General features: G+C 37.8%; 1 protein-coding gene across 1 annotated transcript in view; it reads left to right on the top strand.

Annotated features, from left to right (window-relative positions):
- COL5A2 (collagen type V alpha 2 chain) overlaps window positions 1–17,596 on the top strand; it is a 221,903-nt gene that overhangs the window by 189,035 nt on the left and 15,272 nt on the right. Inside the window, exons 43-51 of the mRNA XM_077448669.1 lie at window positions 609–716; window positions 6,182–6,289; window positions 6,806–6,859; window positions 7,928–8,035; window positions 9,016–9,069; window positions 9,155–9,262; window positions 15,936–15,989; window positions 16,577–16,684; window positions 16,836–17,124. Coding sequence (XP_077304795.1) covers window positions 609–716; window positions 6,182–6,289; window positions 6,806–6,859; window positions 7,928–8,035; window positions 9,016–9,069; window positions 9,155–9,262; window positions 15,936–15,989; window positions 16,577–16,684; window positions 16,836–17,124 — 991 coding nt within the window. The remainder of the gene's footprint in view (window positions 1–608; window positions 717–6,181; window positions 6,290–6,805; window positions 6,860–7,927; window positions 8,036–9,015; window positions 9,070–9,154; window positions 9,263–15,935; window positions 15,990–16,576; window positions 16,685–16,835; window positions 17,125–17,596) is intronic.

The raw sequence follows: 17,596 nt of genomic DNA, 5'->3' as shown, positions 1-17,596 counted from the left end.
TTTTCCTATAGACTACTTTTGAACAGCTCTACAGATTCCCTTAACCTCCCTGGCGGTATGATTCAGTCTGGTTTTAGGTGCTGAAAGCGGTACAATTATTTTGCATGGAAATTTGGCGTTTTATATTGCAGTCCTGTAATTCTTAGGAATACCTCTAAGATTACAGTACTGTGTGTGTTTTGTGTCTTTTTACTTTTTTGCATTTTGCAGCCGTTCTCCGCTCCCGTGCGCCGTAACGTCGCAAGGAACGGAGCTCGGCGGCATTCGGCACTGTGTGAATCGAGCGGAGGACAGCTCGCTCACACAGTGCGGAGGACATCGCTGGATCCAGGGGACAAGTTATGTAACTCTCCCTGTGTCCTCCCTGTATCCAGCGATGTGATCCCGAGTCTGGCTCGGGGTTACCGCTCCTGTTAGTAAAATTCCAACCCGAGCCAGGGAGGTTAAAAAAAGTTAAACCTTTTTACAATTGTTTATAGGATAAAAGCAGCTATCGTCCATGTTTGTATATTATCAATATTCTCACCAAGACTATATTTCCAGTGTTTGCATACTACATAGAATAAGGTATATTAATTTTACCTTTTCCTTTTATTCTTAAATTTTAGGGTCCTGATGGTCCCCCAGGTCCAGCTGGAACAACAGGTCAAAGGGGTATAGTTGGCATGCCGGGGCAAAGAGGAGAACGAGGAATGCCAGGTCTTCCAGGGCCAGCTGTGAGTATCTCAGTAGTAGATGTTATTACACTTTAAAATTATATAATAAGTGGTAGGTATGCAATATATATGAGGACACAACTAATTCCACTATAGGAGATGGTGTAATTTTTCTGAAAACACTAGGGGGTTGATTTACTAAAACTGGGGAGTGCAAACTCTGGTGCAGCTCCACATAGAAACCAATCAGCTTGCAGGTTTTTTTTGTCAAAGCTTAATTGAACAAGCTAAAGTTAAAAGCTGATTGGCTACCATGCACAGCTGAACCAGATTGTGCACTCTCCGGTTTTAGTAAATTAACTGATTAGCATATGCAAATTCATTTAATATATTAAACACAACAGACCTAAAATAAATGAAGGTCTACAATACAGAAGTAGTGATATGGCTTCTTTATCATTCTTAACCTTATCAGTTGAAAATGTGTATGTTCGTTAACTATTGTACTAAAAAAGAGCAATTATTATTAAAGGATATCTAAATCCAAAAACAAAAATGTAATATATTGTAGCTTACCAGTCTTTAAATGTAGTGGCTTTATACATTTACATTTTTAAGATTAAATGCATTCTCTGCCCTTGTCACTTGTCCTTGTCACTTCCTGTGAGCAGAACTGAAGATACAATGTTATCTTTCTTCTGTAAACTATCAATCACCCATGTAATGGAGATGAAGAGAGGAAGACATGTTTGAAGTAAGTCCAACCTGGGTGACAAACATGGCTTTCTCCATAGATACAGTACAGTGAGTGAGTGCTGTTACCCTATGACAGGAAGTGTGCTATTGACAGGCAGGTAAGCAGTAATTAATTAGATTTTTTTTTGGGGGGGAGGGGTTAATGTTTTAACCAGTTACAGACCGGAAGGATTTACCCACTTCCTGACTAGGCCATTTTTTGCTATACGCACTGCTTCGGTTTAACTGACAATTGCATGGCCAGGCAACGTTGTACACATTTGGACACAATTATTGTCCTTCTTTTCCCACAAATAGAGATTTCTTTTGGTGGTATTTGATCAACTCTGTGGTTTTTATTTTTTGCACTATAAAAAAATATTTTTGCTATAATACATATCCCAAAAAAATAAAAAATAAAAAGTCTTCATTAGTTTAGGCCAATATATAAAAAAATTCAATAAGCGTATATTGATTGGTATGCGCAAAAGTTATCATCAACAATATAGGGGATTTATTTATGGCATTTTTAATATTTTTTTGTTTTTTTTACTAGTAATGGCATTGATCTGCAATTTTTAGCTGGACTGCGACATTGCGGCAGACAGATCAGGCACTTTTGACACTTTGTTGGTACCAGATAGGACCAGAAAGATAGATCTAGATCTAGATATCTTGATAGATAGACATAAAAATAGCCACTGATTACTGTACAAATGTCACTGGCAGGGAAGGGGTTAACACTAGGAGGCAATCAAGGGGTTAAATGTTCCCTAGGGAGGTGTTTCTAACTGTGGGAGCAGTGTATTGACTGGAGGAGGAGAGAGATCGCTGATCACTGATCACTAGGAACAGCAGATCTCTCTCTACTTCACTGTCAGAATGGGGATCTGCCATGGGCAAGCCCCCTATAGCATCTTAAAGTGGCCGATGTACAATGACGCTGATTCGCACAGTTGTGTCAAACTGTCGCAGTTGTACTGCGGCAGGTTGACACAACTGCGCGAATCAGCGGTTGGCAAGTAGTTAAATAATTTTTTCATCATTCTCTAATTTAACCTTATTAAATATTAAAGTGGTATTTTACCTTTTGGCATGGCATATTAAATGTATTAAAGAAAAACGTGTAGCGCTAGTGGTGTAATAATTCACAAAAACATTTCAGAAGATGAATCTGGATGCAAATAGTGCATAGAACTGTAGTGTAACAATCTAGAATGGCAAGTGAATAAAAACAACATATGTGTAAAACATACGTGTATCGATAATATAAGTGTACCTAGATCAAAGGGCCCACATACAAGAAAGGTAAAAAGAAATACTATGACTGTATGAGGGAATAAAAATGTGTACAGGGAAATGTGACTCCCAAGTTGCAAAAAATGGCAACACAAAAAAATCACAAAGTGACAAAGCACAAGTGCTCTATATCAACATAATAAGTGAATGGATTAAACGAAAACAACATTGAGATGTGTAATATATGAATGGTTTTACGGCATGCAAGTTCGCATCCACCCTGAAATATATAGACAAAACAGCGACAGACCGTTCATATAATGCTTAGATATAAATTATTTCAGACAAAAAATACAATCTCTGAAAGGCAGAGCCTTTCAAATATTAATATCAATGGAACCAGTAGCAGAAAAAAAGCCAGAGACAATAGGTAAAATGTAAAATATATTAAACAAAGGTATTAGTAGCATATAGAGTCCCTATCAATATATGTAAAAAAGTTCATATAGATAAGTATATAATGGAGTTAGTATTCTATTTGAATCTCTGCATAGCTTCTGAGTGTGTTCTAAGGTTGATCCAACATTGTGGGAAATATCTTCATAAAATAAAATAAAAAGAGGTGGGGTACTCTTACCAGCAGTGATGGACTCGCAGACCAATGGCCGTGAGTCTAACAGGCTTAACCCAACAAAGGGTAAATGAAGATCGAATCCAGATCAATGGAGTGTTCCCATGGAAAGGATTATTGTGGAACGACACCCTCCCGAAGAGGATGCACTGGACTCAAAGTTCAGCTTCCATGCTCACCACCTCAGCTGGAATCCTTAGACACTTCGAGAATTCCCTCAGTAATCATGCAGGTTTTTCAAAATATGAAAAAAGAAAAAAGGGGCCTTCATATAGTGTAAATCCAGCAACAAATAAAAATGTATTCACAGAATGTGTCTTCCAACATCCAAAAAATTAAAACGATTCAATTGAACAGATAAAAATGCGCAGTTTAAAAGAGTAGCTCGAATAACATATCTATCCAACGCGTTCGTCCTCATAGACTTCTGCTGGGGTTATATTAAATGTATTCACTTACTATCTATTAGGACACTAATATCTAAAGGTGAAATATCTGCACTTCAGTTCCTGGGTCTACTTGCTTGTGTGATTATTCTTTAATTTTATTGTGCAGATTTTTGGTAATAGGGTGAGACTTTTTCTGAACAAGGAGCTCTATTGTTGTCCTGAGAAACAATAGGGCAGTGTTTCTCGGTGTCTTTAAAATGTTGTACCATTACAACTTATTAAAGGTACCCACCAAACTCGAACACTCTATAACTATTTCTAATAGCTATTTTAGGCTGAAAGGTATGCACCTAATAAAGCATGCTTTGTGTATCACATATATTGACATGAACCATGAATCTGTAGTCAGAAGCACCCCTAAACCTATCTTAAGTACCCCTGAATACACATGTACCACATATTAACAAACTGTATAGGGGGTGAATCATTTCGCCATCGTCCTCTCATAATTGCAAGATTTGTTTATAGCATTCTATACATTAACTTATAGATATTGGTCTCTTCTGACCAAAGATTACTTAACCACTTCACCCCTCGGAAGAATTTACCCCCTTCCTGACCAGAGCACTTTTTGTTATTCGGCACTGTGTCGATTTAACTGACAACTGACAAAGTGTGACGTGGCTCCCAAACAAAATTAACATCCTTTTTTTCCCACAAATAGAACTTTCTTTTGGTGGTATTTGATCACCTCTGCGGTTTTTAGTTTTTGCACTATAAACAAAAAAAGAGCGACAATTTTGAAAAACAACGCATTATTTTTTAAATTTTGCTATAATAAATATCCCCCAAAAATATATAAAGAAGCATTTTGTTTCCTCAGTTTAGGCTGATACGTATTCTTCTACATATTTTTGGTAAAAAAAAATTGCAATAAGCATTTATTGATTGGTTTGCGTAAAAGTTATAGCGTTTACCAAATGGGGGATAGTTGTATGGCATTTTTATTCATTTTATGATTTTTTTTTTTTTTTTTACTAGTAATGGCGGTGATCAGCGATTTTTTATCAAGACTGTGACATTATGGCAGACACATCGGACATTTTAGACACATTTTTGAGACCATTGTCATTTATACAGCAATCAGTGCTATACAAATGCATTGATTCCTGTGTAAATGACACTGGTAGTGAAGGGGTTAACCACTAGAGGGCAGTGTATGGGTTAAGTGTGCCCTGGGGAGTGTTTATAACTGTGGGGGGCATGACTACATGTGACATGTCACTGATCTCTGCTCCTGATCACAGGGAGCAGAGATCAGTGACACTGTCACTAGGCAGAACAGGGAGATGCTTGTTTGCATTAGCATCTCCCCATTCTTCCTCCCCGTGAGGCGATCATGGGTATCCCCACGGGGATCGAGTCCACGGGACCCGCGACCCAACTCACGGAGCTTGCCGCTGGCGCACGCTGTTGGCCGCCTCTTAAAGGGCCACGTACAGGTTCGTTAGTTTGCCTGTACAAACCCTTCTGCCGACATATATCAGCGTGAGGCTGTCGCCAAGCAGTTAACACCCCATCATACATTAACAAATACTGCAATATAATTCATATTTTGAATATGAGTTATGATAACGTTTGAAAATTAATTGACACTGAGGGGGAAGGTTATATCTAATAGCATACAGTTACATAGTTAGGTAACTTGAAAAATGGCTGATAGTTCAGCTTTTCACAATTTCTGCAGTTCTTTCCAACTGAAGGCATAACAAAACTGGGAAGTTTCTGGCCATTTTGCCTCACTGGAGGAAAATAGAAAATGCTTGCTGGCCCTTCAGGAAGTCTCTCATTGCTCTGGAGTGAAATATTGATATTTTAGACTTTTGTCATTTAAAATAGATATAACTGGCTGCAAAAAAAAACTCCAATATTTTTTTAAATAGCTTTGTTCATGCTTATGCAATAAAATGTTTCACATGGTCCATAGACCATTCATTTAAAAAAAATATTCATATAACATTATATGGATAAGGATATATTTAAGGTTGATCAGGTTTGTGCATTTAACATTTGATGCATTTTATTAACCTGTAAAGAGCTTCCCTTGTAAAAGCCCTGAGACTGCTCTTGAATGCTGCCATTTTGGATCTGATGTCTTCGGCCCCAGCACACAAAACAAGTGACTCTCCTGGAGTTATTGTTCATAGCGTTAAAAGATACCAAGAATTTAAAGTAGTGCCCTTAAAATAAGTTGATAAAATATCTGCCATGTCAACATGCTTTCTTATTAATGTTTTATAATTGTGTATTGTGTAATGTATTAGTGGATCAGCTTTGGTGTCTTTCAGTGTTTGCACTGCATATCAGCATAGTAAATAAGGAGAATTTACTATATTCATAATAACTTTGTGACAGAACTTTGGGCCAGAATACTCAAGCTATAACAAAAGATACAATTATGTGTTCATGCTTCTATATCCAGATTTATGTTTAATACATAATAGTACAATTTTTTATGTTTGGCCTCATAGGGATCCCCTGGAAAACTTGGTCCCACTGGTTCTTCTGGAGAGAAAGGCCCATCTGGTCCAATTGGTCTTCCAGGTGCTAATGGTCCCGTTGGAGAGCCAGGTGCAGAGGTATTGTATTGTGTTTATTTTCTGGTAAACATCAAAATATATTATTTAGATTACTTATTTATTTGTATTAGAAGCATTTATTTTAAAAAATGTTATCTTAGAGCCCCTATTACTATTATGCATTAATTTACCATGTCTATGAAACGTAATTTTAATAAATTAAAGATTTATAGTATTAAAACAACTACTAAAACACAGATTTTATCAATGTTTAATATTTATTTGTTAGTCTGCAAACTTATCTATCTTAAATTAAAATTGTTTCTTTTAAATGTGAGTAGCTGCAAAAAAATAAATGTTACATTACATTCCCCTTTCTTGATCATCAATGTGCTATCAACATCTTTAAAAGACCTTTTCTGTCAAGCATCCACCTCCTTGAGTTCTATAGACATCTATTTCTGAAGGCATCTACTAAATAGAAAAGATTATGTTTTACAAACCTATATTACTAAAGGTAGTTTAGTAAACATGGCAGCTTGTTGTCAATATGCTAAAAACATATGTATTTTTAAGGGTCCTCCTGGTAACGATGGTTCCCCTGGACGTGACGGAGCTCTTGGAAAACGTGTATGTAGGCATTATATGTGTTTTCGTGTGAAAGTTGTTGTTGTAAATGGAAATTATATTTCACCAAATGTCATCTGTGACATAAACATTGACGTCCCAAATTAAATTTTTAATGCATATGGTTTCAGCGCTTTAAGGAGATTTGAATATATATTGTAGTTTGTATGAACAAACAGCTAAACATAATGTTTATAACCCCAGAAGAAGATGCCCTAGATGTTGTGTCTGCTCTATGGACAGAATAGAACACTATCTGACTTGATGGAACGAACGTCCAGCAGATGTGTGTAATCTTTGGCATGTTCGGTGTCAACATTTTTGTAAGATTTGCTAACAATAGAGTATAAAATATTGATTATATTAAAGGTCAAGTTCAATCAAAACATTCTATTTAGTTTTGGATAAAGCAGGTTAGGTACTTGTAAATAAATAATGGGACATATCTCCAATGGGGACACAAACAAAAACAACAACTCATTATTAGTAGAATGGAGAAGGTGTAGAACTTCTGACAATATGATTTATTTACTAAAAGAGTAAGAGCTGTTTGTTCACTTTGAAGAACAAATCTTTACTTAGCTAAGTGTATATAGGGTAGTTGGGTCATTTTGAACACCTGAATATGTGGGGATAATAAAAAAAAACATTTTGCATGATTTGATGAATAAAGTGAATACAGCTTTGTTCTATTTAATAAGCTACATTAACATAAACTTTACAAATTGAACATGCACTATTCCCTTAGTAAATACGCCCCAGTGCTGTTTATTGCTGTCTACATCTTCCTATCCCAATGATGACTTTCTTGCCGATTTCTTGTAAGGGTGTCAAAGGGACAGGGAATGAAGGAAATTCTTCACAGTAAGGTTACAAACAGAAATAAAACCTAAAAGAAATGTTACCTTTTCCCTGCTCTATCTATAACTTTAAAAAAATGCACTAGAGTTTGATATTAGCATTTCAAGGCTTATTGTTGATTTATTTATTTTTTTGTCCTTTGCAATCAAATATGTAAGAAGAATCTCACCGCATGTTGAGCTGATTGAATATATGATTGTAATCTTGCAGGGTGATCGTGGCGATCCTGGACCTGAAGGCCTAGCTGGATCTCAAGGCGCCCCAGGAACATCAGGACCCGTAGGTGCACCAGGAGAAGCTGGACCAAGAGGCGAAACAGTAAGTCAGATTTTTGTGTCTCAAATTGGTACAAATGTTTTGCATAGAAATTTGGCATTTTATATTGTAGGCCTGTAATTCTTAGCGATAACACACTTAAATCTGTCCAAACAAGAGTCTAGTAGGAATCCCTGGTATGATAAAGTTTGAAACACAAAATCATAAAATATAATATAATACATAACTATAAATAACTATAAAAAAAATAATATTATTAAAATGAATTTCCCCACGATTCACTATCGCTCAGTTCTGCAAGTATTCTAATTTACTATCGCTGTTTTCTAGCTGATCTAAAACCACTTTTGACGTAAAGGGACACATTTTAGTTGCTATGGACAATCACAAGTTTCCAGGCAGAAAGAACAGTATATATAATATAAAACTGCATTCAGGGAATTGGGCAAAGCACTAGGGACAAAGGGATGTGAAATGATTTCATACAGTAATGTAATCTGTAAGATTATAATGTACTGTATGTGTTATGAATTTTAAATTTTTTTGCAACCGAGCTCCACTCTGTGCGTCGTGACGCTTGCAGGGAATGGAGCCTGGCACACAGGACAGCTGGACGGAGGACAGAGCCCACAGACACAGCAGGGGGACATTGCAGGATCCTGGGGACAAGGTAAGTACACTGCACCAGGATCCTGCAATGCAATCCCGAGTGTGGCTTGGGGTTACCGTTATGGTACTGAAATTTAACCCCGAGCCGCACTCGGGAAAACCAGCAGGGAGGTTAATAAAATGATATGCACTATCAAATAAAGGGAGAAAAATGAAACAAACAACAAATGAAGATGTTAACAGTTGTTCATTTTACTTCATTATTCTTTTTAATATTGCATTTTCATTGAATATCTGAAATATCTAGCTAAAATGCCATTTACATAATTACATTTTACATAACTTAGGTGGGATAAAATTATTCTGTTTACTGTATATTTCAAATATTTATTAATTTTCTTTCTCTTTGCTAGGGATCCCGTGGTCCCATGGGTCCTCCAGGTAGAGCTGGAAAACGAGGCTTTCCGGTATGTTTATTTTTTAATGAAATTTTAGGTGAAAGTTATATTGATATATGTGCCTTTTAATCCCAGTTTCTTTTTTTCCATATAGGGGCCCCAAGGACCACGTGGAGACAAAGGAGACAATGGTGAACGTGGAGAAAGAGGGCAAAAGGGACACAGAGGTTTTACTGGTTTGCAAGGTCTTCCGGGTCCACCTGTAAGTTTTGTTTTTTAATGAGAGAATAATTCTAATCCATAACTGGACCTTGGTAAAACTTTGACTCATATTGTATCTTGTGTTTTTTGCAACTATACAAATACTTTGGTAAATCATTTCCCAATGCAAATTACCATACAAACCAAACCTGTTTAATCTGTAGGCACAATGGGTGGGAAAGTATTTGAGTACACCACATAGAGGTTGCTTTTTACAGATGTCATAAGAATTTTGTCTCAGAATTTTGCCTGTGACACAATACTTACATGTAACATAATTAGTTGCGATATAGAAGAGGTCATATTAACCTCCATTTTCCTTTTCACTGATAAGGCAGTATTTCCTTATGAATTTGTTGCAACAATAGAAACTAAAACAGCCAGTAAAAATGTATCAAATAAAAACAACATTGTTGTCGCATGTGTCAGTAAACAATGAAGATGTTGCACAGGTTTTAATGAATTTGTTGGAAGGCTTCCAACTACATACTCACAGTCACAAATGTGTTGCAAAGGCCTTACAGAATTGCTTCCACTGTGTTTCACTGTTATATGTTCCCATTTAAACATACAATATTATATATATATATGTATTAAAATAAACCTAGTCTTCGATACCAACATAAGACAGAAATGCTAGAATGCATACCCTTGCCTGAAAAAATGTAAATTCAGACTCCTCTTAGTGCTTGATACATGTGTAAAGTCTGAGACATTGGTCTCATGATCTTTTCTGAAGGTGAAGTTCAGCCAATTTCTGCTGAAGTCCCCTCCTTCTTTTTGTTCAATACAATTTGTATTGAAAAAAGAACGAAAACATGGTAACAGATAAAGCATAAAATATTGCAAAGTGTTATACATACATCCAATTAGAATGACATAGTCATTGATTGCAGCTGTCTAAATGTCCAGACCGAGTTTGACAGTTCTGCAGACAAATAACCAATCAGTATGCATGACAATTATTACTCATAAAAAATTCAAAAACATTAAAATATATCTCCAAACGGAGAAGGGAAAAGTAGATAAGAAAAAGTAGAGAGAGAGAGAAAGATGAGATAGGGTTGGGGGGGGGGATAAGTAAGATGTAAGTAAGATGAGAGACTCCTGCAGCATTCATAAGTAGTAAAAAGAGCTTCATATGCATAATATATATTCAGGTGTGTTGAGATATAAGTTTAGCATAGGTGGGGTGAAGGTGAAGGCGAACCAGCAGGCCCATATCTTGTACGCAACAGAGGCCATATCTCTATGTTCATAAGTAATATCTTCCATATGGAAGATATGGTTAAATACTTGTAGCTATTGTTGAACAGTAAGGAGAGTAGTTTGCTTCCAAAAGTGAGGGATAGTGGATTTTGCAGAGTTTAGAAGATGAGGGGGGATAGAGCGCTTGTATTGGCTGGCTAGTTCTTCTGTACAATGTAACAATATGACCCATGGTTCATTTGATATAGGGAAGCCTTGAATTACTTAATTCCAATGTAGTATCGAAGACCAGTATGGACATATTCGAGGGCATTGCCACCATATGTGAGTGTGATAGAGCGCTTGTATTGGCTGGCTGGTTCGTCCGTACAATGGAACAATACGACCCATGGATCATTTGGTATAGGGAAGCCTTGAATTTCTTCAATCCAATGTAGGATCAAAGATCAGTATGGATGTATTAGAGGGAATCACCACCATATGTGAGTGTGAGTAGCAAGCTCACCACAGCCTCTCCAGCATAGAGCTGGCACATTAAGGAGAATATCATGCAAATGAGCTGGGGTGAGATGCCATCTAGTGATTATTTTATAATTGACTTCAGCAAATGGAAGCAATATGTGTGAGGTGGAGTATAGTAGAATGTTGGATATCTGTGAGATTTTGTTGAAGGTCCAGTTCCCAGGCCCCTATGAAGTTAGGAACCAAAGTGGTGTCTAGTTCCAACATAGCTTTGTAAAATTGGGATATAGTTTTCTGTGGGGGTTGGGAGTTCACCAAAATGTGTTCCACTGGTGTAAAATTGGCAATAGAGCATAGAGGTTTTGGCAGAGATTTAATGAATTAAGATAACTGAGTGTGTCTCTAATAGTCCATAAAAGAGGGGGAGGTGGATTGGATAATGGAGTGTACATGTAACAGTCCTTTTGAGTTTGTGACGTGATGGAGGAGAGCGTTAGGACTTGGCAGCCAGTGATGAAACTGTGAGTCCAGTTGACCTGGGGGGAAATATGAATGGCCCATCAAAGGCATCAGGGATGAGTTAAACTTCCAGCCATGAGATTTGTGCACAGAGTCCCATAAAGAGATAGTGGACCATGTCAGAGGAGTCATAAGTTCTGAAAAGTTCCTGTAGTCCTTAAGAATCCAAATTTGTGAGAATGGCTCTGTACCACTTAGATCATGCTCTAATTAGAACCACAGTTTAGAGTCGACATGATGCCTTAAGTCTGAAATTCTTTGCAGTATCACTGCAAAACAATACCTTTTTAACCCCTGTTATTCTTTTGTCTGATGAGTTTTGTGTGTGAGATGCGGCGGCATCTACTATAGTACTATAGATGATAACAATGAAAAGTAACCTGGGGGATATTAGATGGTATAATTTGGAGAAGAAATAGCACTCTGGGTAATACGCTAATTTTGATTACACTAATCCTTCCCGACCAGGAGTTAGCTAGGTGGTTCCATTTGTGTAAGTCTTGCCTAATAGAGTTTAGTAGAGGTATAAATGGGGAAAATAGTTGGTGCACCCATTAAGCACTGAAGTTTGCAGTGATTTGCCACTCTTGGGAATGGATTCTTCACATTTTTTTGCATGAACTTTATTTATATAATTTCTTTGCAATTTTACCAGTCATCAGTGCACTTTATTTATGGACAATCACGTGTGTATATTGATTATTTAAATAGTCACTACATTTGTTTCTTTCACGGATTTTCACTTTATATAATTTTATATATATTTTTTATATATATATATATATTTTTTATATGCTTGTTTACATTTGGATTATCTATGCAAATTATTTCTATTTAATCACTGGATCGATAATTTTTCACGGACTTTTTTTCACTAATTGTTGCACATTTATTGCGTGCACGCGTATCTTAATTTGGATGATTTACATTGATTCATTTCTTATTATATCCATGTTTCATTTAGTCGTTATTATTTGATTTATATTGAATTTGGGATTATTATTTATTTATAAGTTTTAGCACTTTTAGGTAGCGCCGCATTCTTATTAATCTATATAGTAGAGGTATAAAGTTTGCCTGAAATAGATCAGCAGGGCTGGCAATCAGGTAGATCTCAAGGTATTTCATAGTGTGAGGTTGCCAGGCAAAGGGGAAAGCAGGTTTCAAGTTATTAGCTTCTATAAGTGGGACTGAGATGTTAAGGATTTGGAATTTAGATAAATTGATATTGAAATTAGATATGGAACTGAAAGATTTGAGGGCAGACATCAGATTAGGTAAGGAGATTGTGGGTCGCTGTATGTAGAATAAGATTTCATCAGCATATGCAGCATATTTATGTTTGCATCCACCTATTGAAATGCCATGTGTATTGGAATTGTTGCAAGGAAAGGTTCTAAAGAAAGGGCAAATAAAATGGGGGAAAGTGGACACCCCTGTCTAGTTCCATTAAATAAGGTAAATGGTTTACTTAGCGTACCGTTAACACAAATTTGGGCTGTAGGAAAATTATATAAAGTTGTAATCATACTTAGCATACTGGGGCCTATGCCCAAGCAGGTTAGTGCTGCCATCAAATATTCCCAAATTCCTGTTAACGGACAGGGTGTGAAGTGAATTGTCATGAGCCTCTCTACCCGGGATAAAGCCCATTTGGTCTCAGGAGACCCATTGGGGGATTAAAGAAATTAGTCTAGTCACTAGTGCCTTAGAATATATTTATGGGTCTATATTCAGAAGGGAGATTGGCCTATATCTCCCACATAAACTCTTTCTCATGCTTGGGTAGGACGGTGATGTGTGGACGTAGCGTTTCATGCCGCAGGGATTCTCCTTCAGAGTGTGTTAGAGTAAGATGTCAGAAATGCCAGCAGCGTGTCCTGAAACGTACGGTAATAGGTGACAGATAGACCGTCTGGTCCAGAAGTCTTGCCTTTAGCCATGGATTTCAATGCAGAGCTTAGCTCTACTGTAGTAATCTTTGCTTCTAAAGATACAAGTGACTTACTGGGTAATTTCGTTAGGTTAGCCTGGGCAAGGTAATCCTGGATCAGGGATCCTCCAGCATTATCATTGTCAATAGACTTATGAACTCGATAAAGGTTTTGGTAAAAAGCTTTGGTCTCATGAACTAAAGTGTCTTTGGTGGATTTTATTTTAGCGATGAAGGAGGCGGATTTCTTTTGTTTTTAGGATCTGGCTAAATGTCTACTCGGTTTGTCCCCCATTCATAAGTTTGCTGTGATATTAAACGGGATATGCGTTCATGCTCTGCGTGGTATACAGATTTTAGCTCCTCTCGTTTTTGTGTGAGCTGGTGTAGGAGGTCTTGTCAGTGAAGCAATTTATGGTCACGCTCTAGGTTTTTGATGTCTTGAATAAGAGTAGACTGACTAAACAACCTTTCTTTTTTTTTACGGGAGCCCAGTTCAATAAATTTACCTCAGACATGTACTTTTTGCGCCTCCAAGTATTCCTGGTGTATTGTCGGGGATTGAATTTTCAGTGAAATAGAGGGATAAGTCAGTGCCAATCTGTGTCCTATCAACTGCATCAGTTAGCAGGGAGTCATTGAATTTCCACTTGTTATTCCTGTGGGGGAGCAAGGGCATTGTCAGGTTAACGCAAATCGGGGTGTGATCAGGTAGAGTAGAGACCTCTATCTTGGCCTGTTGCAGCCATGCTAGGTGATGGTGATCAATACGGATATAATCTATTCTGGAGTAGGATTGATGGGTGTGTGAAAAATAGGAATAATCTCTGCCTTTTTGGTGTAACACTCACCAAGTGTCCATAAGTTGAATGTCTTGTAGGCGTTTACAGATGAAAGCTAATCGTTTGTGGGACATGGAAGAAGTGCCTTGAGAGGTGTCTTTTGCAGGTTCTAAGGGTGCATTAAAATCCCCTACCAGGATAATACAGCCCAGAGAAAAGTCTTTCAGTTTGCCCAGGGTACTGGAAATAAACCCGGCTTGGTCCTAATTGTTCGCTAGTGTACAAGGCCTATTACCCAGAGTGCCCCTTAAGAACAGGTATTTATCACAATCATCAGCGAATCTAGTATCACACTGAAAATAAATCCCATTGTGAAAACCGATGGTGATCCCTTTTGCCTTATGTATGTCGGCTGAATCGGGAGAAAAACGTTTAGTAGAAGTGGTATTGGTGAGGTGGGTCTCCTGAATAAAGCAATATCACAATGGAGACATTTTAATTTCCTTAACAGACTGTGTCTTTTGCCGGAAGCATATAAGCCTCTCACGTTAAGAGACAAGGTTAACCACTTAAGCCCGGGACCATTTTGCTGGCCAAAGACCAAAGCACTTTTTGCGATTCGGAACTGCGTCGCTTTAACTGACAATTGTGCGGTCGTGCGACGTGGCTCCCGAACAAAATTGAAGTCCTTTTTTTCCCCACAAATAAAACTTTCTTTTGGTGGTATTTGATCACCCCTGTGGTTGCTATTTTTTGCGCTATAAACAAAAAAAGAGCGACAATTTTGAAAAAAACGCATTATTTTTTACGTTTTGCTATAAGAAATATCCCTTAAAAATATATAAACATTTTTTTCTTCCTCAGTTTAGGCCGATTTTTATCAAGAATTTTTCTTTTTACTAGTAATGGCGGCGATCCGCGATTTTTATTGTGACTGCGACATTATGGCGGACACATCTGACATTTTTGACACATTTTTGCTACCATGGCGTGGCTACGTGTGGCACATCACTGATCTCTGCTCCCGATCACAGGGAGAAGAGATCAGTGACACTGTCACTAGGCAGAACGGGGAGATGCTTGTTTAATTTAGCATCTCCCTATTCTTCCTCTCTGTGAGACGATAGCGGGTATCCCCGTGGACATCGAGTCCGTGGGACCCATAACCCGACTCATGGAGCTTGTCGTGGGTACGCACGTGCCCACAGGCCGCCTCATAAAGGGCAACGCACAGGTAAGTTAGCTTGCCTGTACAAGCCCTTCTGCCGACGTATATTGGTGTGAGGTGGTCAGAAAGTGGTTAATGGTCACCATGGAAATCACCTAGGGAACTTTCAGTTATTGTGCAGTACTTTACATTTGTATCGGAGCAGGAAAAGGGAAGTTCCCTCCTTCTACAGAGACCAAGTAATCAAGAGTATAGACCTGGAGTGGGTATATTGAAGCATTTGCTATGGGTAAGGTAAATACTTCACCCCTGCTTTTACTCTTTATTTATACATCCTGGCAGAGCTACAATGTAGTTTTAAATGATAATTTCAGTATAGATTCAATTTAATGTATGAATCTGTTTAATCTGAATTTTGCACTGTATATGTATCTTCATAATATTTGTATAAAACAAATGTACATGCTATATATTTTTTAACTGTTTATGATCTGTATTAATCAATCTGCATTAATCAATCCTAAAATATTATAATGTATGCAATTGTTTTTGCAATGTGTTACATACTATACTGTTATAACTGACATATTTATTGTTTTAGGGTCCCATTGGAGAACAAGGTGCTACTGGTCTTCCTGGACCTTTCGGCCCCAGAGTAAGTCTTAAAATGTTTACACTGTTGTCTTATTAGTAAGTATTATCCACTTTGTATAATCAAACAATGGAGGAAAGAACATACCCAGGTTATAATGTGTGTCCTAGCAAAATAATACAAACATTACAAACCATCTTTTTGACTCTTAAAGATATAAAGCATCTAAAGTCAGCAGTAGATTGACTTATGTTGCTTCACAATGTAAATGCTTCTAGGGCCCATTTATTTTCCAACACCTCCAATGTCACATGCTTCGAGAGACAATATTTTTCCTCTAAGGCTGGGTTCACATATTTGAGGCTGCATTTTGCAGTCGGGTGTCCTGTGCATTTCTGTTCACTGGTTCAGGTGCAAATTTTTCCCTGAATTCTTCGCACCTATACCAGACCCAAAAATGCACAGGACCCTTTTTAAAAAACTGTACCATAGCTGCCCGGACATGTGTGAACTGGATCCATTGAAAGCTGGTCACACTCACAAGTTATGCAAATTAAAATCACACCCAGTGAAATAATCCAGAAAAGAAAAGAAGAATGTTGGACATTTTGACAGTCATTATAATTGTATGTGCTTTTTAACTTATATAGGGTCCACCTGGTCCAACTGGGCCTCCAGGTAAAGAAGGTAATCAAGGATCAAGTGGACCAATTGGACCACCAGGACCAAGAGGGACTGTTGGTGAAGCTGGACCAGAGGTAAATGTCATTACATAATTAATTATGTGTGTGCTTTAACTGTACATAACGTAAATAATGTACACAACATAAATGTAAATAATTTTACATTATGTAAAATAGCTGTTGGTTGTGATGAAAATTTCACAAGCAAATACTTTTTTTTATCTAGGGCCCCCCTGGTGATGCTGGTCCACCAGGTCCCCCTGGACCCCCAGGCCTTCTAACAGCTGCCATAGATGATCTACTTGGTGGCTATGATGATACTGTACCAGATCCTCTTCCAGAATTCACTGAAGATGAAGCAGCAGGGGATGGTAAAAAGAATGATCCAGGTGTTCAAGCAACTCTAAAATCACTAAGCAGCCAAATAGAGACAATGCGTAGACCTGATGGCTCTAAAAAGAATCCAGCACGCACATGTGATGATCTGAAACAATGTCATTCTTCAAAGAAAAGTGGTGAGTAAAAGATGAATTATACATGATTCTTTACATCTTGAATATTAAATACACAAAATACAGTGCTAAAAAAAATATCATCCACTATTCAAATGAATGTGCATATCAAAATGACAAAAGAATCCACTGTGAAAAAATGAATTAAACAAGTTTCACAGATCTGTGGGGTTGATTTATGAAAACTGGAGAGTGCAAAATCTGGTGCAGCTCTGCATAGAAACCAATCGAGTTTGTTCACCCCAGGACGTGATGTGATGCTGCTCGGCTGGGGGCAAGGCCTGAACATGGTGCCAAGAGGGAGCATGGGAGGATGATCTGAGAAAGATCAGTGAACCGTAGTGTGAGAGACTGCAGTCCCCCTCACTACCGACAGCCCTGAACCACACTGATCCCCCTGAGCCCTGCTGACCACCCCCTCACATGCTGGATACCAGCTTGTGGCAAAAAATTACTGCAGCTGTGCGCTCTAACA

Source organism: Lithobates pipiens, unplaced genomic scaffold, assembly GCF_037356315.1.
Source record: "Lithobates pipiens isolate NorthernLeopardFrog02 unplaced genomic scaffold, aLitPip1_a1.2 Scaffold_22, whole genome shotgun sequence".
In the NCBI taxonomy this organism is placed as follows: domain Eukaryota; kingdom Metazoa; phylum Chordata; class Amphibia; order Anura; family Ranidae; genus Lithobates; species Lithobates pipiens.
The sequence above is the reverse complement of the archived record's forward strand: the minus strand, read 5'-3'. Positions and strand labels throughout refer to the sequence as shown.